Source organism: Carassius auratus, chromosome 34, assembly GCF_003368295.1.
Source record: "Carassius auratus strain Wakin chromosome 34, ASM336829v1, whole genome shotgun sequence".
NCBI classification, from domain to species: domain Eukaryota; kingdom Metazoa; phylum Chordata; class Actinopteri; order Cypriniformes; family Cyprinidae; genus Carassius; species Carassius auratus.
The window spans coordinates 24,630,213-24,649,199 of NC_039276.1; the positions used below are offsets into that span (position 1 = coordinate 24,630,213).

Sequence of the window (18,987 nt, forward strand, 5' to 3'; positions counted from 1 at the left end):
CAAACATTTGGGGTTGATATGATGTTTCTTTTTGTTATTGGACCAAAAATGCAGTAAAAACAGTAATGCTGTGAAATATTATTACAGTTTATAATAACTTTGATGGCAAATTGTAATTTTCAGCAGTCATTACTCCACATGATCCTTCCCTTTTGTTCCGAAATCTTTAATAAAAAGTTAAAAAGAACAGCATTTATTTGCAATAGAAATCTTTTGGAACATTATAAACGTCTTGATCAATGTAATGCATCCTTGCTGAATATTATTGAAAAATTTGCAGTAGTGTATGAACGTCACAAATTTTTATACAATGATTCGTCATGACCTCTGTGATGTAGCAAGTACAGCGCTGGTAAATCTCGGTGTCCTGTACATAGCGGTCTTACTCGCCTCTCACTATGAACTCCTGGCCGTCTATTCTGGAGTCTCCTTTAGGCTTCTGCAGAAGGCCGATCCAGTGGTGCATTTCCTCAGGTGTGTCAGTGTTGCAGTGGATCACGCGATTAGCAGTGATTATAACAAATGAGTTTGGCCTAAGGCAAAGAAATCTCATGAGCACAGCACAATACGACCATTACATCATGAATGCTTTTTTTTTTAAGACTAAAAAGAAATTCCTGGAAATGGTATATAATTATTACCTGTCCGGATTGTCGGAGGCACATACAGAGTCAATAAGGCCAACATCCAGTGTTCCCTGAGGATGAAACATCATGTAAAAATAAAATGTACATGCCACTTCTACAACGCTGAAAGTGATTTCAGATGTTTGCTAACTTGAGTTGAACACTCACGACTGCGTTCTTGGGGTTGGCCTGTTCGTGCTGCATCTGCAGAAGCTGTTCTGGAGTGGCACTGTGGACGCGGCTCAGCACGCTGAACCAGCCACTGAAACACAAGCATTACAAGTATCGGTCAACAGTATGACATATGCGCTGCATTACACCACTAGGGGGCACAGCAGATGAATAGGAAATTTACACACAATGAATAAACTCTTGATCAGGCACACTGGAATAAAATAAATACACATTTTCAATGTACCTAGCATCTTCAGGAGATTCTGCATAGATCTGGAAAGTCCTGTCTTCGGTCACAATATTCAGTGCATTCTCCTTCTCATGGTTGTCTAAAATCTCCCTATGGGAAACGCCACAGATCACCAGTCGATGAACATTAAAACAGTAAGCCTGGACTCCATCAATTGGTGTGTTTCTTGTAAACATGAGGCAGACATGCAGCTATGTATGTTCATTTAAAGTGAAACAAACATCTGGGCATCTGGGTTCTTACTTTGCAGCTCGAATGTCAATGGTTCCCTTCAGTTTCTCCTCACTGTCGTTCTCAAAATACATGAGTTTCGAGTCTCGGAGGACGAACCAGCGCATCTTCCAGTTTCTGCGGGACAGAGTGGACATTCCTCCACCTTTCTTGTACAGCCAGCCTGACTTGAGAGAATCCTGCTTCGCCCTGAACCACATGAAAGTCTCGTCTTTCAAAACACACCAGCGCCTGCGCCACGGGATCATCAGCCCACCTTAAAGAAGACAAATAAGAAACAGTGCAATGGAATGTTAATCTTTTACCGCATTCTACCCATTGATATGTTCAGTTTGAGCAAGTTCATCCAGTGACATAGGAATAAATGAAACGATAAGGAAGTAAATGGTAGGAAACACACACTTTTCATATACAGGTAGCTGTGGAAATAAGGCGGTCCACTTCCGTTTAGCAGATGCACTCTACCATTGGACACCTCCTCGTCTGTGTCCACATATCCATCATTCTCATCATTGCTGTCAATCAACTGTGGGGAGAAAAGGAGTGTGAATGTCAATAAAAGGCTTTTAAATGTACTATACTACCCTTCATCCACTGTTTATAGTCCTTTTTTTTTTAAAGAAATTAATACATTTATTTAACCGAAAACAGTTATTTTAATACCATCATAATATTTCCCAATGTTACTGTTATTACTGTATATTTGCTCAAATACATGCAGCCTTGGTGAACATAAAGAGACTTCTTTTAAAACTTAAAAAAAATCTTACTGCCCCCAAACTTTTCAATGCCACTGTTGCCAATGTTTTTACTAAAACGGCTCTTCTTTACACTGTAACCGTACACCCTTGTGCATTCTGTGTTTGCTGCGGTAGGACATCTGCATTTCACTGTCTAATCCTACTAGTTAATACAAACAAAAAGAGCATGACATCAGTAAATATCCTCCCATTGTTAACTGTCATGTCAAGTTTCGCATTACACCCAAAATGAACCCGAATCAGCTCTTTTGAGTTCAAATGTTCTCCAAGAGTCAACAATCAAGCTGCTAAAGGACTGTGTTTGTAGCAGGTGTGTGACAAGCATTGGCTAATCGCTGGAAATACCCCGAGGGACAAAGACTCAAAATATATCAAATCGTATTCACCTGATCCCTCCTCATGCTGCTTTAGCAAATAAAACATGAGTTGCTACAAGAAATCCAAAGCAATAAAGCATTTGAAGGAGCATTCATTACAGTATTATGCCAGGGTCTTGAAAGAATAAGGACAAAGTGTTTTTTTATTTTTTTTGCTTCAGGCAATACCGGATCTCATTACCCTGACACTGAACTGTATATATGTGATAAAATGCATATTCCTGTCATGCCAAACGCCTTACGAGGTGTTCAAGCAGCTGGAAGTCAGTCATTTTAAATGAAAGCGATGTGAGTGACAGTGACCGTTGGAGATGCCACAAAGATTAGTAGAGCTGAACTTTATGCAAATTCTTAGTGACAACTAATGGACGTACAGACAGTGAAACTCACATGAGCTGATACAGCAGTAGTGTAGAAGCACTACAGGCCACAACGGACAGGTTTGTAGGTCAACTAGTTGCCCATATTTGTTAATATCAATATTTTTGAGCAGCAGTCCCTCAAAGGACATGAATTAATAAATGCAACTTTTACATGAGCGATGTGCTGACTGTCCACTCTTAACATGCAGAGATGCTGTCTTTAAAATCTGCTGCTACGGTAATCCAAACAGTGGCAGGGCTCACAAAATTGCTAGCCCAATGTTCCCCTTAAGTCCTTTCAAAGTCTTCAGTTAAGTTGTATCAAACTTAATGCCATAAAAGTCTTAAATGCCTTAAATGGTATGAGAAAAGTCTTAATTATAATTTCATGAGGCCCTAACTTTAAAAGGCTGATTTCATTGAAAAGGCCTAAATATTATAGGCTGCCTTCAGAAAAGTCTTGATGGCATTTTCATGTAATTTTTCCCATAATGGCTGATAAAGTAGCGTTTATGAGCGCAGTGTTACCGTACAGAATTGCTGTAACTGGGAAAAAATGCTATATTTCTGTCACTCCAATTTAATTAAAATTAATTACCATTTTCAATCATCCCGTCTGCTGTTTTGTGGGCAGAGTTAAATTCATTTAGGGTTACCGAAATCTTAAGAGTGCTTGCCTGAAGGGCTACCAGGAATTTTGAGAGCCCTAAGTGGTTTTGCATAAAAAATTGAAAACTCAACATCAAATTTCAAGACAATTTCACAACTGTGAGCAATGATTCAGTTGTTATACATACAAAAAAGAAAAAAGAAAAAAAGGTTTAATGCACGTTTTACAGAGAAATTGCTAAAAGTAAAAAAATCTACAGTAAAAGACTGTTAATTAACTGTAATTTTATTATCATGTGTTACCCTGATGGTATTTTGTGTGTGTGTGTGAGTTTTGTCTATTGCATATAAAATATACGATTCCATCTCATGCCATCACATTTCTAGCAAACCAAGGCTGCCATTTTTATTTTATTTTTTATTTATTTTTTACCATAAATTTAAGCATTTTTTTACAGTGTAGGTTTCCATTCTATGGAGAAAAAAGAAATGAGATGGGAGGGAAAAAATCAGTTTCAATGCTCTTGCTCACAAACCTTTGCATTCTCTTGCAAAACTATTGCATTCACCTGAAACTTTGCATTCGTTCACAAAAGCACATTAAATATAGTTCTGAAATATACTGATATATACTGAATTCTAGTCGCTCTCAGTGTGAATGCCCTGTCAAAGTGTGAAAAGAGTGTACTCACTGAGTCTGAACTTCCTCTAAAGGAGTCTGTGCTGTTGTAGGTACAGGAAGATCTATGTAGCACTTCCTCATCAGTGAGGTGTCCATCATTAGTACTTCCTGCGTCCCCACAACTCCCCAGCGCCTCCTCAAACTCCTCTTGATCATAGTCCGACTCGGTGTCAGGCAGAATACTGAAGCTGGTCTCCTCCACTGGCAGTACAATCTCTGTTACCGTCTTCCTGGCATTTGTATACACCAATCCGTAATGTCCTGTGGTTGACGGCAGTGAAGGTGGAGGAGGGGGTGGAGCTGTAGTTGGAGGCGGGGGGATGTCTGAAAGTCTGTTTTGTTTGATGGAGGAATTGGATTTTGGCCTCTCCATCCGTGCAGGTGAGGACGTGGCCGCCACACCTTCAGCAAAGGCGGGTGGTGGAGGCGGAAGACTGGAGAGAATCTCTTTGTCCATGGGCACGGCAGATGGGAGAGGAAAGTCACAGAGCGGGATACACTCATCCTCCGCGTGGAAGCCTTCATCCACCTCCTCCTCGGCCAGAGGTGCGGTGGTCTCTGACGGGTCGTGGAGATTCTCCTCACTGGAGGGCGACTGCTCCAATCCTCCGAAGTCCAGCATCTCCAGGAACTCAGTGGCCACACGTGAAGCCTCTTTCTCCAGGCGGTAGATCTCGGCGTCACTCTTCTGTCGCAGCTCGTCTCTGGAGCTGCCGTTCAGCAAGGACACCCCTTCGTCTCTTTGTCTCTGCAGCCGTTCGATCTCCCGCTCCAGCCGCAGGATCTCCTCCATCTGACGACTCTCCTCTTCAGACGAGTACTGGCACAGGCTGTGGGACACGTCCTGAGGGATAGTGAGGATGCACGTCAGTAATACACAGTTCACTCTGTCAAATCAGAAATTGTAACATTCCAATCAAAAAGCACAATGATTTAACATGCACTGTGTATAGTCCATGGGATTCTCTTTGGTTTTTGGCATGTAAACATTGTGGTACATGAATATGGTAATCATTCAGGTTTAATCATTCATATTTGTTAATAAGCGTGTTCATTATAAACTATAAAATATGCAATATAAATTAACATAAACAAAATATTTGTATTAATTCTTACATTTAAAATTTAAAATTAAATTAAATATAAATTTATGCATTTAGCAGACGCTTTTATCCAAAGCGACTTACAGTGCATTCAGGCTATCAATTTTTACCTATCATGTGTTCCCGGGAATCGAATCCCCAACCTTGCGCTACCTTGCTTCCTTACGCAATGCTCTACCAGTTGAGCTACCGTACGTTAATTCATAAATGGATAAATGTAGGTATATTAGTAAAAGGTATAATGTATATACTGCATTTTAAAAATGAATACATGTAAATAAAATTATTAAGGTTTTGGGGAGTTGCACCACATTACATCTTACAATCTGAACTAACCTCACCATATCCTAAACAGACAACATTATCAAAACTTCTGAGGCGCTTACTGACACCGATGTCTCTACGATATCAAATAAATATTTTTTTCTCTGCACATGTCTACATGTCCATATAATATAATATAATATAATATAATATAATATAATATAATATAATATAATATAATATAATATAATAATTGGTTTTAATAAAATAAATATTCAGTGATGCAGTTTTACTAAACTCATTTTACAAACTATTTATGCTTTTTAAAAGACTTTATAGCTCATATAGCACAGTACCATGGCATTACCATTGTTCTATGACTACTATACCATGTGAAGACAGAGAATTAGGACAATGCAAGAGATATATCCTTTCCCGATTTAAAATCTCTCTAAAATATAAAATCAAATGTCCAAAAGAAATAATACCTTGTGGTTGTGATGATTTTTCTCCACTAGACTCCTAAAACGAGGCAAAACAGGAGGGAATCCTTTTAGACAGGGATTAAGCACAGACCAGCAGCCAACACAGATTTAAGATGACCTAAATTAAAACTCTGATTGTGTTTTACCTGCCGTGCCCTGCCTCTCTATCCTGTTTCTGTTTGCTCTTCAGCTCTTCCTCTTCCTGCTGTCTCCACAAAGCCTCCTGTTCCTCCTCTTTCCTTCTCCGCTCCTCTTCTTGAAGCCTCTCCTCCTTCTCCCTCTTTCTCTCTTCCTCTTGTCTCAGTCTCTCTTCCTCAAGCCTCCTCAGCTCCTCTTGTCGTCTCCTTTCTTCTTCCACTCTTCTGATTCTCTCCTCCTCTTCTCTCCTCCGTTTTTCCTCCAAGAGCTGCCGGTAGAGTTGTCGAGCGATCTGTCCACGGATGTGTTTCTGGAGGACCACTGCAGCGGAGCGGAAATGCAGGAAAGCTTGTCTCCAGAAGTGAGCGCGGAAGTTCTTTTGGATAGTGATGGCGCTGGTCCGGACTTTTTTATAGTTTTTTCTGTGAGAAGGAGAGTTAAAACATTACAGAGTGGGCCCTTGAGGCTTTTCATTAATGATTCGTTGACAGGGATATTACAGTAATTATGAGTATATTACAGCGACTTATTGCTAAATAAACAACACTGTCATTAACACATCAGTAGCTCATTTAAAAAGCAATCAGCGTGACAAATATGAAACAGGGCCAATAATATAAAATAATCTAGCTAGTTGGTGTCTGTGATAATAAAAGACATTTGATCTGCCACAGTTCTCATACATGTATACCAGGCCAGCAAAATTAGACCTGTAATGTAATATATGTGAATTTGTGGATACAAAAAAATGAAGGCAAAACAGACACATCATCAACCCCATAAATAACATCATGTGCAAATGAATACTAAACATGAATCCTAACCAGGAACCAACATCGTATCTCAGCAGACCCTTCACACAAAACAGATGTTGATCATTTGTCGTTTGTCATTTTTGATTTACAATGGCATCAAAGCAACCTGCTGAAAACATCTTAAACTGGTTTGCTGGTCTTAGCTAGTTTAAGCTGGTCTCCAAACCTTTCCCAGATGGTCTTTAGTTGCTCTACCCAATGTTCTCTCAGCCTGATTAGTTGACAATTTCACAAAACCCCTTTAAAACCAGCAAAACTAAAACTTAACCAGCACAGTTTAAGCAATTTTCTTCTAGTAGGGAAGCTAGTTTAAAAAACACTTCTGAAACTCAAAAGTGCATGTAAACCAACATAAAACCCCTGATTAAAGCAAGATCCCTCAAAACTGGCAAAAGAAAACCTGATGTATTACCAGCATGCTAATTAATTCAGCTTGTGCATTTAGTGCAAAATATTCAGTATTTGCAGTGCAAAGACTCTTGAGGACATTTCATTGTGTATCCCTCATTTGCTTCCCAGCACTTTCATAATGAATCTAATCCACCTTGCATTGCTCTCAATTAACTTCTTCACGCAGCTCTGGTGAATCATTCTGTGATGCAAACTTCCATCTCATTCACATACACTATGAAAGCAATCCATTCACTCAACTCAGAAAAAAGTTACTAAAGTCACATCAACAGACTTTGGTAAGTCACCCGACACCATTCAACAGAGTGTGTTTACACACAAACACACACCAATCTGCACTAACCTTGCCACATAACTTAGTATGTGGGCCCGGATCACCATACCAGCCGCTGTGCGCACCTCTTCTCTTTGCTTCTCCAGCCTCTGCTCCAAAGCTTCTTTCAGGAACACCTGCAAGGCACCAAAGAGGAAAGACAAGGAGAGGGAGAGGGAAGAGGGTAGGTGTAGGTAAACTGATGTGAAGAGCACGACTCCAGTGTGCTCAGCAGGCTACAGGCTACAGGGAGCTGAGCTGTGGAGCTCTGCCATTGTGCTGAAACCACAGCGCTCTGATTTCCTGTTACTGCTGCTGTTTGGGCTATTCCAGACAGACTGACGTGCACGGACAGAGAGAGAGAGAGAGAGAGAGAGAGAGAGAGGAGGGGGAAAGGGTGGCTCTCGGCCAAAGAGCAGGCCACACCCTCACTCTCTCTCTGTCTCAGAGACAGGAGACATGAAGGTTTAACTCTTTAGGCACTGACGCTAAGTCACTGAAGAGAAACCTCTGAAACACTGGGGAATTAAAGAGATGCTCTGCATAAATTACTTCATAATGAACTGTATCAATACATCTATAAAAGTAAAAGAACATTTATACTAAATAGAAGTGGACATGTAAAGGTGCAAAGAGTAGTTTGACACTTATTTAAAAAGTTGTACACATTAAAGGGAGAGTTTACCCAAAAATGCTGTCATCATTTAATCACCCTAATGCTGTGCTAAACTTGTCTGAGTTTCTTTCTACTGCCAAACACAAAAGATGAACTTAAGGAATGTGGGTAACCAAACACTTGACGGTGACCACTGACTTGGAATTCATTCCACGGAAGTCAGTATCTACTGTCATCTGTTTTACCCCCATTCCTCAAAATATAATCAGAAGAAAGAAACTCAAACAGGTTTGGAAGAGCATGAGGGTGAGTAAATGATGGCAGAATGATGGCAGAACTGTCCCTTTAAGGAATAAATTGTCTTTTACCACAATGGTGTCATTCACATGTGATAAAGACTGTACTTAACATTGTTTTAATTTTGTATTGTGTAGTTCACTACTCTCAATGTATTTTGCTATGTTGAAATGACGTGCCGTCTCTAAAGATATTCTAGTACCATTGTGTATGAGGTAATGTGGAGAGTGAAAATTAGATAAGTTATCAACAGAGACAACAGGAGAACGCAGTACCTGTACAGCCCAAGAAGCAGAGTAGGTGAAAAGCCATAAGAGAGACAGGTATAAAACAAAAATCTGCCCTAAACACTGGTACAGCCCACAAGGTGGAAAGATTTGATGATGGAGAAAATCAATAGCATAAGAATTTTTTTTATATATATACTGTCAATGAACTGCATAAAACTTCTCAAATAGTGAGCATGTATGTATTATAATTACAAGCTGCGTTTCCTCCATATTGGCATTTTCATATGATATACTGTCAGTTGCTATTCCCTGTAATTTCACAAATCTATTATGGTTGCATTTTTGGGTCAAAACTAAAAAAAAAAAAAAAAAACAGTAATATTGTGCAATAATCTTACAGTTTTATATTTGAATATATTTTAAACGTGATTTAATCCTGTGCTGCAAAGCTGAATATCCAGCAGACATTGCTACAGTCTTCAGTGTCACATTATCCTTCAGAAATCATTCTTATAAACTGATTTGCTGCTCAAGACACATTTACAAATCAATGCAGAAAACAGTTGTGCTGCTTAATATTTTTTGGAAACTGTTATTATGCTAACATGAATTTCCATGATACCATCAAAACCACTAAAACTTGAGCTGAGATGTAGCCGCTCAACTAGTATGGTCTTCATGGGGGTTTATACTCTTAAAGTTAGTAAAGAAGACAACAGCAAAGCAGCATCCAATATACATCATGCATAATGTAGGTTCTGTAAAGTCTGTTTGTGGTGGCTTTACCAGAATCAGGTATTTTCAATTAATATCAACCCATACACATAGCATAATGATTCATGTCTGGCCTCCCACACATCTTTTAAGCTCATTGTGAGATTTCCTGGAACCGACGGCCCAGATGTTCCTGTAATCAACGTCGCACAGCTGCAGACACACACTGGAGGAAGTTTCCTCGTCCACATCCTTCCCCCATCCCACGCAAAAAACCCTGAGCCCCGATCTAGGGATCACACTTCCTCAACACACAATCAGCATGGATATAATTACACACAGGTTGTTTTGTTTCGAGAACACGATCCCAGACCCCTTTCTCGATCTGACACCCCTCCTCTCACCTCCACCTCAAATCTGACACTCGCAAAAACAGCACGAACAAAAACCAGTGCCACCACTCAAGAGGACCTGTAGTGAACACACATTCTCTACGGATCACAATCACACACTTCTAAATGAAATCATAAAAGAAAACAGACCTTGTTGAGCCATGATAACAACTATAGCGGATCCGTGAACACATACAGCAATGATGGATACAGTTAAGGTCACTGGCTGGAGCTTTGACTCCCAACCTAGACTTGCTGGAATACATTAAACTGTTTAACACATAAGACTGTATTTATACAGAAACATGAAATGCATGTGTGGAACATGTGTGTAAACACTGATCAAACGACCTTCATACAGCACAGCCTGGTGTCTGCTGCTAATAACACTTCATGTGGCCCTACAACGACACTGGTCCAGAATCCTGACTCTGACTGTGTTTTTCTGTAGATTCCTAACTAAATTCCTATACCCAACAGAACACAAGTTGGATCTTCAATATGATTGTTTTACTGAAATACAAGATAAGTTCCAGATTCGTAATGTGTCTACCACTGTTGGCCAATGCTGGTTTAAGGTGGTTTGGTGCAGGTTTTACTGGTGAATCACTATAACCATGATTTCCTTAGCAAAATTTACAGGGATGATATTTTGAAGAATGTTGGTAACCAAACAGCTTACAGTAGCCATTGATTTCCATAGTATTTTTTTTCTCTCCATACTATGGAAGTGAATGTTTGGTTACTAACATTTCTCAAAATATCTTTTTTTGTGCCCAACAGAAGAAAGAAACTCATTTAGGTTTGAAACAACCTGAGGTTGAGAAAATGATGACAGGATTAATTTAAATGTAGTTATATCAGTTTAGACAGCAGAGCCTTTGAATGTCTTGGACAAAGGAGTCCAAAAAGTTGAGAAGCATTGCTATACAAGTTCTGGATGATGTTAACCAATCGCCAATTAGATATTTAGGCAAACTCTCATAGGCTATATTTTATAAATATTACTTTTCAACATCAAGTTGATTACCAATAGATACAAACCAGTTTATGACCTACATTTATTATAACAGAAAACCTGTTTCTATTAAAGCAAAATAAATCAGGAATGCTAATTCATGTTGACATTAAACTAGGTAAGATATCCTGTGTGGACACCAAAAACACAGCACATATGCTGGGAGCCAATTACCCTGGTCTTTTCAGAAAGGGATAAACACAATCAACTGGTAACTGTGGGGAACTAATGCACGTAATGTTTTAGTGAAGGACTATGTTGGGTGAAATGTCATACACGTGCATTTTGGAATAAGATTTGTGCATGGTCCATTAGTCCAGCTTCTGTCATGAGGACACCAGCTTTCTTTCTTTTTTCACCACCATTAGGGCAACAGGCTATTTAACAAATATGATGGAGGAGCCTGGTAGAGCAGTGAAAGCTGTAGGTTAGAGTAGCTGACCTTAAGTACATTGGAGCTCTGACGTGCTGAGAACAAATTGGAGCCATCCAGCCCTGACCCCACCACTCAGAACAATGAGGCTATTTTACAGCGAAACAATTTGTAAAGCATGACTCTATTCAGCAGGGAGCGAGACTGCGTGTCCAGTGAGTGTATCTGAATTCATTTGTTTCAGTTTCTTTATGCATGTGTGTGTGGGAGACGGAAAGCAACATTCTAGGAAAAGGAGAAATATTGCATTGAATCATCTATTGAGGCCATGGTCAATTCAGATGTATTGTGCATTTAATGGCACATATATGAAATTGTTCTTAAAGGCATATCTATTTCTATGATATTTAAAATATAAGGTATATTTGTTTTTGCAGCACCAGTTCACAAAAATGTATGACTATTAAATATATTAAATTATACTTACACTACTATATATGAGTAACACAACAATGCACTCTTTAATGCTCACCAAAGCCACATTTATTTGAGTATACAGTAATAGTCTATACAGTCTATACAGTAAAAATTACAAAACTGTTTTCTGTTTGAATATATATTAAAATGTATTTATAAATGTATTCCTGTGATGCAAAGCTGACTGTTCAGCATCATCACTCCAGTCTTCAGTGACACATGATCTATATAATATTATATGCTGATTTTCTGCTCAGGAAAAAAAATCTTATTATTATCAATGTTGTGCAGCTTTTAAAAATATTTTTTGTGGAAACTTGATTTTATTTTTCTTTGATGAATATTTAGAAAGTATAAGTACAAGAATAGCCTTTGTTTGAAATTAAAGTCTTTTGTAGCATTATAAATGCCATAACTGTTACTTTTGATCAAATATACAAATTGAATGTGTCCTTGTTGAATCAAACTAATTTCTTTAAAAATCCAAAGAAAAGCAAATGATCCTTACGTAGTTCAGTTTAACGGTGTACTGTCATCTAATTGTTTGGTTTGAATTGGCTTTCCTTTCATAATGACCCACTCGGCATCTCATGACCGAAAGGAGCACTGACAGGTCATCACTGTTTCCATCTCAAGTTATTCAGTCCAATTTCAATTTCTATAATCACAGCAACAACGCATTAATGCACCATCGAGCTAACAATGCGACACCAGATAAAGAGATAAACAAACTAGCTCTCAGGAAAACCAGTAACCACAAGACCCCAAAGGAAATAACACAGAGCACACTGGATTCAATTAATTTAAAGAAAATTGGTCTGAATCAAAGGACACAGGAATGCCTTTTATTTACAGCGCCTTCCTGTTCCTCAGAAACCTCAGAGCTCCGCTAACTGTAAAAACAGTAACAGTGCTGTGCTTAATGTATGGCAGAGACTGACTAAAGAGAGTGAATAATTGACTGATTACAAGATAAGAATGAATAGACACTGTTGAACAGAGAACAGAAAGTATTCTTTTCAGAGCTGCTGTGCTCCTGTTGCCAAACGCCCCTTAAAGTGCTGCGCTCTCGTTTCAAGACGGCTAGTTCAGGATGAGTCATTTCAGTAAAGTGAGGGACCGCAAAACTCCTTAGAAAGATGTGGAGAGGGTTTTTTTTGAGAGGGGTGAGAGCAGAGGAAGTGCGATGAAGAAAGAGGAAAAAATGTAGAGAGGACAGACAGAAAAAAAACACCACAAGACAAAAAAAAACCCCTTTGAAAGTCCAAAACTGTTGCAAAACATTACCTTGAAAATAGTACCATCTTTTATCACGTCCTTGATGCTAATATCGAGGTATCATCTATGTGTTGACTACAAGAAGTCCCTCGGAGTACCATAGTGGCAACAATACGTTTGTGAACCCTTTGAAAATATCTGGATTTCTGAATTAATTACACATTAAATGTATTCTGTTCTTCAGCTAAACAGTTCTATTCTTTATGAAATTCATTGAGGACACTGAGTCATCGTTCACAGGGCAGTGTGGAAAACATAAATGAACAACTATTGGAGTCAATTAGGAAAATAAATCGGAAGTATGGGTCGCACAGGTGCCCTGCTCTTAAAATATACGCATACAAAGAGCCTGCTCTCTGACAAATATAACCTTCTTAAGAATGGTTTGTGTGCTCCATAGCTTCGTCCCAAAAGCTTTCACAGAACTTTTTTCAACAGAACGCAGAGATGCACAATGCTGGCAGAAGCCATGAAAACATTGCTAAAGACTCTATCTAGGGCTGGGTTGTCTATAACTGTGACTTTAATTAAGTTCAGGCCACATTTTACGAGTAAGCAATGCAGAAATCTGGATATATTCGAAGGGCTCACAAACTGTAAACGCCATGATAATTGAACACAGTGTGAATTTCCAAATAAGTAAAAGTGTATCTTCTTTTCCTTCTTTTTGGATTTAAATTCAAATGACTCTTTGAACACTGTAATGTATGAATTTCAGGGATATACCCACAGGCTACACAAAGGTCAAGTAGTCGAAAAAAGCTTTTATAAAAAGTCTCTGCACTCTTGCCCTGAGGTCTAGCACAGATTATTTATACTGGAACGTTAAACTGTGTGTCAATGTGTTGGTCATGCAACCGCACCTTAGTCTTTCCCAGCTGCCACTCTTTTTTTGTGACTTCATACTTCATCAGTAGATCTGCACATTTCTTCCTCTCGTCCGCCGTGTGGTTTTTGTCCCTCAGGATCATTGTGTATCTGCACAGGAAGCGGGCACAGCTTGAACACATACACACATTCCACCTCACTCATTTTACTGTAAGAGAACAATATACTGATAGATTCAGAAAAAAACTTCCCTGCTATTGTTCATTATGATTTCAAGGACACTGACTTTATATTTTCCATTCCAAAAAACTGTCAGGAATCGACTGTGTGCATCTGGAACAGATTTTGCGCTTCACACTGTATTTTGATGGACTGTCAGTGGTTTGGTGATGGTTTCCTGGCTATGTGTCTCACCTGCTGAGGAAGTCTGGGAAGGTTCTCCGTACAGAAAAGCCTGCTCTACGGATCTTCACTGTCTCCAGCATTCCAGAGTAACGTAGCTGATTTAGAACAACATCTGCATCAAATTTATTTGCATTCTGGAAGAAGACAGAAGGAGATGTCCATCAGCATTGAAATAGATAGGCTGTGTCCAATATTACTTGAAAATTAATGGATCAAATCTCGATATTTGACTGTGGTCCTATTACAATAGCATAAGTTAACATGAAATAAAGTTCATAGTTACACATTTTAGTTCCATAATCTGATGCAAGGTTTTTCTTAGTTTATTGGTCTTTCCTCATAGCAATATTTTGATGATGATGATGATGAAGACAATTATACAGTTACCCATATTCTTGGTCACTATTGTGTAGTAGTGTCTCAATATCATTGTTAAATAATAATAATAATAAAACTTAAAAAAAACTTAAAAGGATAGTTTACCTAGGACCCAAAAATGAATATTCTGTCATTAATTACTCACCCTCATGTCTTTACAAAACCTGTATGAGTTATACTATGTTCAACATAAGAAAGCAACTCATACAGCTTTGGAACAACATGAGGGCGAGTAATTGATGACAGAATTTTCATTTTTGGGTGAACTAACCCTTTAAAATATGTTCTCAGACAATAAATCTTAGTAACTTATCTTATTTACCGGTAAGTCAAATAGACATTTCTTGACAGTTTGATTATTAAATTAAAAAAAAGATTAAAAAAAATACTGATATAAAACACTGAAGAAAATTATTTTTGCAGTGCACAACAAAATTGAGGATCCGAAAAATAAGAGGGCTTGGTGATGTCAGCTAGAAAAAAAAAAAACGCTTTGCAGTTGTTGATGAAAAATTACAAAGACAAACATTTTATCTTTGAAATAACATACACTGGATGAATATTTTTCAATGAAACCAGGAATAGGACCTATTTTGGCTTCATTCTGACTTTAACCATAAACAACAGTGAGATCTCAGATACTTATTTTGATCTATTACATAAGCACAAAAGATGTCTGTGGGAAGAAGAGAGGGTCAAACACCAATGTCAGCAATGGGAGCTTTCATCTGGGATTGATTATGTTTGTTGTGTGAGGTGCCCGGTGCTCAGCTGCTCCCACACTGTCCTCTCTCATCAGGCCATTTGATCGTTGTTGTTAAGGAGTGGGACTCCTAGACATCTGGTGTGTCTAACCAGCATGTTCCTCTATTACCTTTTGCCATGTCCTTCATGTCAATCTGAACAGAAATTGTCATGTCAGGCTAATGTGACAAGAGTCTGAGGTATATTTCTGGTCTCCCAGTAATTTGGGCAGTAAACCTGGGTCAGACATGAAGTATGCAGTATCACAATTGTCTTTAGGGGCCTGGAGTGAGGTGAGATGTTGAGTGGCATAAATGTTAGAAGAAAAGGAGTGTAATGACAGAGGGAGCCAGGCAGCACGCCAGACGAGACTATGATTCCCCTCCCTCAGGACAGTTATCACAATACTACAACCCCGTCAGAAGCACCAACCTGATCCTCTGCCCGCTGAAACGAGAGTCCTCTATAAATCAATGCAATCATAATAATTCCAGTAATACAGGAGCACGAATGAGCACCATTACGGCTCAATTGTATCATATGATGAAGGGTAGAGGCTTTGTGTGATTTTCTGGCTGTTATCTCTACATTCCTCTGCCGCAGGTCAGGAGTGTGATACTCCTCTCAGTGCCGCTGAAGCAGACAGCCGTCACCTCTGACCCCGGCACAGGCGGGTTTGGGCTGCAGGAATGTGCTGGCAGTGGGGATGGGCCACTCCAATCTGAGCAGATCAGCACAAAGAGACTCTGTACAGAGTGCAGGACACGGCAGGCTGCTGGCTGTACAGCTTCTCACAACTGCACTGCTAATAATGACTTCTTAATCAGTCTTTTTAGACATTTTCCAGCAGATTTTTTTTAAACTTTTTTTAAATGCATTATTTCTTGTTTGTCTTATGTTACCATTTTATCCATCATTTCAATATTTAATGCACAGATTAAGTAGCTGACCAGGTTTACATTTCACTGCAAATTGTATTATGTATATAAGTCATGATCTCTGGAGTGCCTGTGAGCTTCGCTAGAGGGCACTCCATTACAGACCCTTGCCACTTTACCCCAAAATTCATTCCCCATGATCCTTTACCTGGACTCGTCATCACTGACTGCATTCACCTGTGTCTTGTTACCTTATTTGTCTCCCTATTTAAAGCCTGTGTTTAGCCCTAGTTCCTGTGTTTCTTGTTGCCTTGCCTTGTTTTTGACCCTGGACTGTTCCTTGCCCTGACCTTTTGCTTGTTTATTGGATTACTCTTTTGTCTGCCCTGGATTATACCTGTCTGCAGCTGTTTTACCCTGCCTGTTTTGACCATTCTTGTATACTCTGTGTATGTAACTAATTTGGGTAAAGTCCTGGCCTAGTTGTTAGAGAGTTTGACTCTAAGGTTGTGGGTACGAGTCTCGGGCCGGCAATACCCTGACTGAGGTGCCCTTGAGCACTTGGATCCTCAACTCCGTTGTCACGCCTATGCGATTACAGTATAACTGTGTATGTAAGTAATGAAAATATTGAATTATAAAATAAATCAGAAGCAACATTACATACTCAAAGCAAGGTAAATTTTTAAAAATTTCCAAAGCAGTATAGGACAAAATATACTCAAATTAAAGACAAATGCTTTAAAAACAAGTCTTAATATCTTATGCAGTGTTGCTTATTTTTGAAAATTCGATTGGCAAATAAGAATTTTTAAATAAATTCCTGTCCCAGTCACATTTTCTAGGTTAAATAAACATTACTTGCTCTACCAGAAAAAAATAAAAAAAATAAAACGATTTTATATTTTTACATTAACAATGTAATCAATATTCTGTTGATTAAAGCCAAGTATGAATCTCATTAGTTTAGTCTTTTTAAGCATTTTACATTTAGGTAGGCAGTAACAATTTAAACAATATAATATATATATATATAAAATATATAAAAACAATATATACCCATTTATTCTCCCTCAAACCATTCCAAAGCCAATTGCATTTTTTCATTTAACAAAAAAGGAGAAATAAATATTCTAAATATTCTAATTATGTTCAGTGTGTTATTTTTCCATTCAATGAAAGCATATAGAAACCAGCGAAAGCTCTCAAATCTCATTTGCATTTGTGCAAATTCAAATTTGGTGCAGAAATATTTGGTTATGAGACAAGCAAGAGCCAGCGCTGTTTGATGTTATTGACCTCAAAAATTGCGGAACACATCTTGATGTGCAAGTTTTGACTGGGGAGGTTGTTGACAGGGGAAGGGAAAGGTTATTGGTGTATTAACAAAATTTGCATCTGTTCCACCAACAAAGCTACTGTAAAGGTGCAGTCACTATTGGTCTATTATCAATTGAGTAGTGACAATTCTATTATCAATTGAGTAAACACAGCTCATGTAAAAATCACCTTCAAACGAAGCAGCTTTCTGTTGGTCAGTGCAGCAATTTCACATGGCCAACATTAACACGAGCTAAACGTGTGGGGAACATTTTTACCCTTATATAAAACTCCCGATCAATTCAAACTGAAATTACTAGATTTCATTTGCAAAATTTTGCTGAGCAATGGTAAATGTGACTGCGATTCAGAAGAACTAAAAAATGTGGTTTGCATTAAATGCATGGACTATTTTCATCTTAATAATACATTAATTATGAACCAGCTGCTTTTAACTTCCCTTGTGGATTATTGTGATGTTTTTATCAGCTGTTTGGACTCTCATTCTGACGGCACCCATTCAGTGCAAAAGACCCATTGATGAGCAAGTGATGCAATGATAAATTTGAATAAAAGGGTGAATAAAAAATTATGGGCTTCCATTCTGGGGTGAACTATTCATTTGAAAATGACATCTGATTTAATTTTATTGTCTGTTTGACTCAATAAGGAAAGAAAGTGTGATATGGACAGTACAAAAAGTGTCAGTCCTACCTTCTCCATGTTAGGTTTCATGCAGCGCACAAAGAAAGGGTTGGAGGCACTTAAAGTGGCCATCAGTGAATGGAGAGAGTCCTGAAACACACAGTCACAATAACACTAAATTACACCCTTGCACAGGAAAGTAACAGCACCAAAACTGCCATTCAGCAACCACAGTTGCTATTTGCTTGTCCTTCCCACATCTCCTGTTGAGGAGGGCAGTGACGGGGCTAGTATTTACCCAGTCACATCAAGGACCCTGCACTCTGTCCCACAGTCTTAGACTGAGAGGCTCCAGGCTGGCTTTAATGACAGGGGAACAGGGGAACATGCACGGACCCGGTCAAACCCTTGTGCCCGGTTTGTGGGTAATCCCCTGGCTTTAAGAGCCACAGTACAAGGGCAGCAGCCAAATCCCCTGCACGGCAGTTATGACATGTAAAGCCCCGTAACCCTGCAAACAGGCAGATATACAGGGACACAGACAAAAGGACAAAACACACAGACACACACACACATGGAAGGTACATATACAGTCACACAAGTGCAGAAAAATAAACAAAGATTTCTGCTAGGTTTTCACTCACAACCTGGAATGTCCACCCAAAATATTAAGCCCACACATGAGAACACACGTATATTAACTCTGTTTCAAAACTTACTGAGCTGCTTCACTGACTACTGCCCACAAACCCTGTTGGGAAAAAAAGCATATTCTGGTTAGGTATGTTTTAAA

The 18,987-nt window shown here is 38.8% G+C and overlaps 1 protein-coding gene across 1 annotated transcript in view; it reads right to left on the reverse strand.

The window, feature by feature from the left end:
- Positions 1-18,987, reverse strand: part of LOC113053603 (unconventional myosin-X) — a 66,906-nt gene that overhangs the window by 9,889 nt on the left and 38,030 nt on the right. The window contains exons 18-30 of the mRNA XM_026218748.1: positions 18,264-18,344; positions 14,239-14,363; positions 13,860-13,974; positions 7,632-7,738; positions 6,071-6,484; positions 5,928-5,961; positions 4,083-4,916; positions 1,684-1,807; positions 1,294-1,537; positions 1,045-1,140; positions 795-888; positions 642-697; positions 391-533 (exon numbers count right to left, since the gene is read on the reverse strand). Of these exons, the coding sequence (XP_026074533.1) occupies positions 391-533; positions 642-697; positions 795-888; positions 1,045-1,140; positions 1,294-1,537; positions 1,684-1,807; positions 4,083-4,916; positions 5,928-5,961; positions 6,071-6,484; positions 7,632-7,738; positions 13,860-13,974; positions 14,239-14,363; positions 18,264-18,344 (2,467 nt within the window). The remainder of the gene's footprint in view (positions 1-390; positions 534-641; positions 698-794; positions 889-1,044; positions 1,141-1,293; positions 1,538-1,683; positions 1,808-4,082; positions 4,917-5,927; positions 5,962-6,070; positions 6,485-7,631; positions 7,739-13,859; positions 13,975-14,238; positions 14,364-18,263; positions 18,345-18,987) is intronic.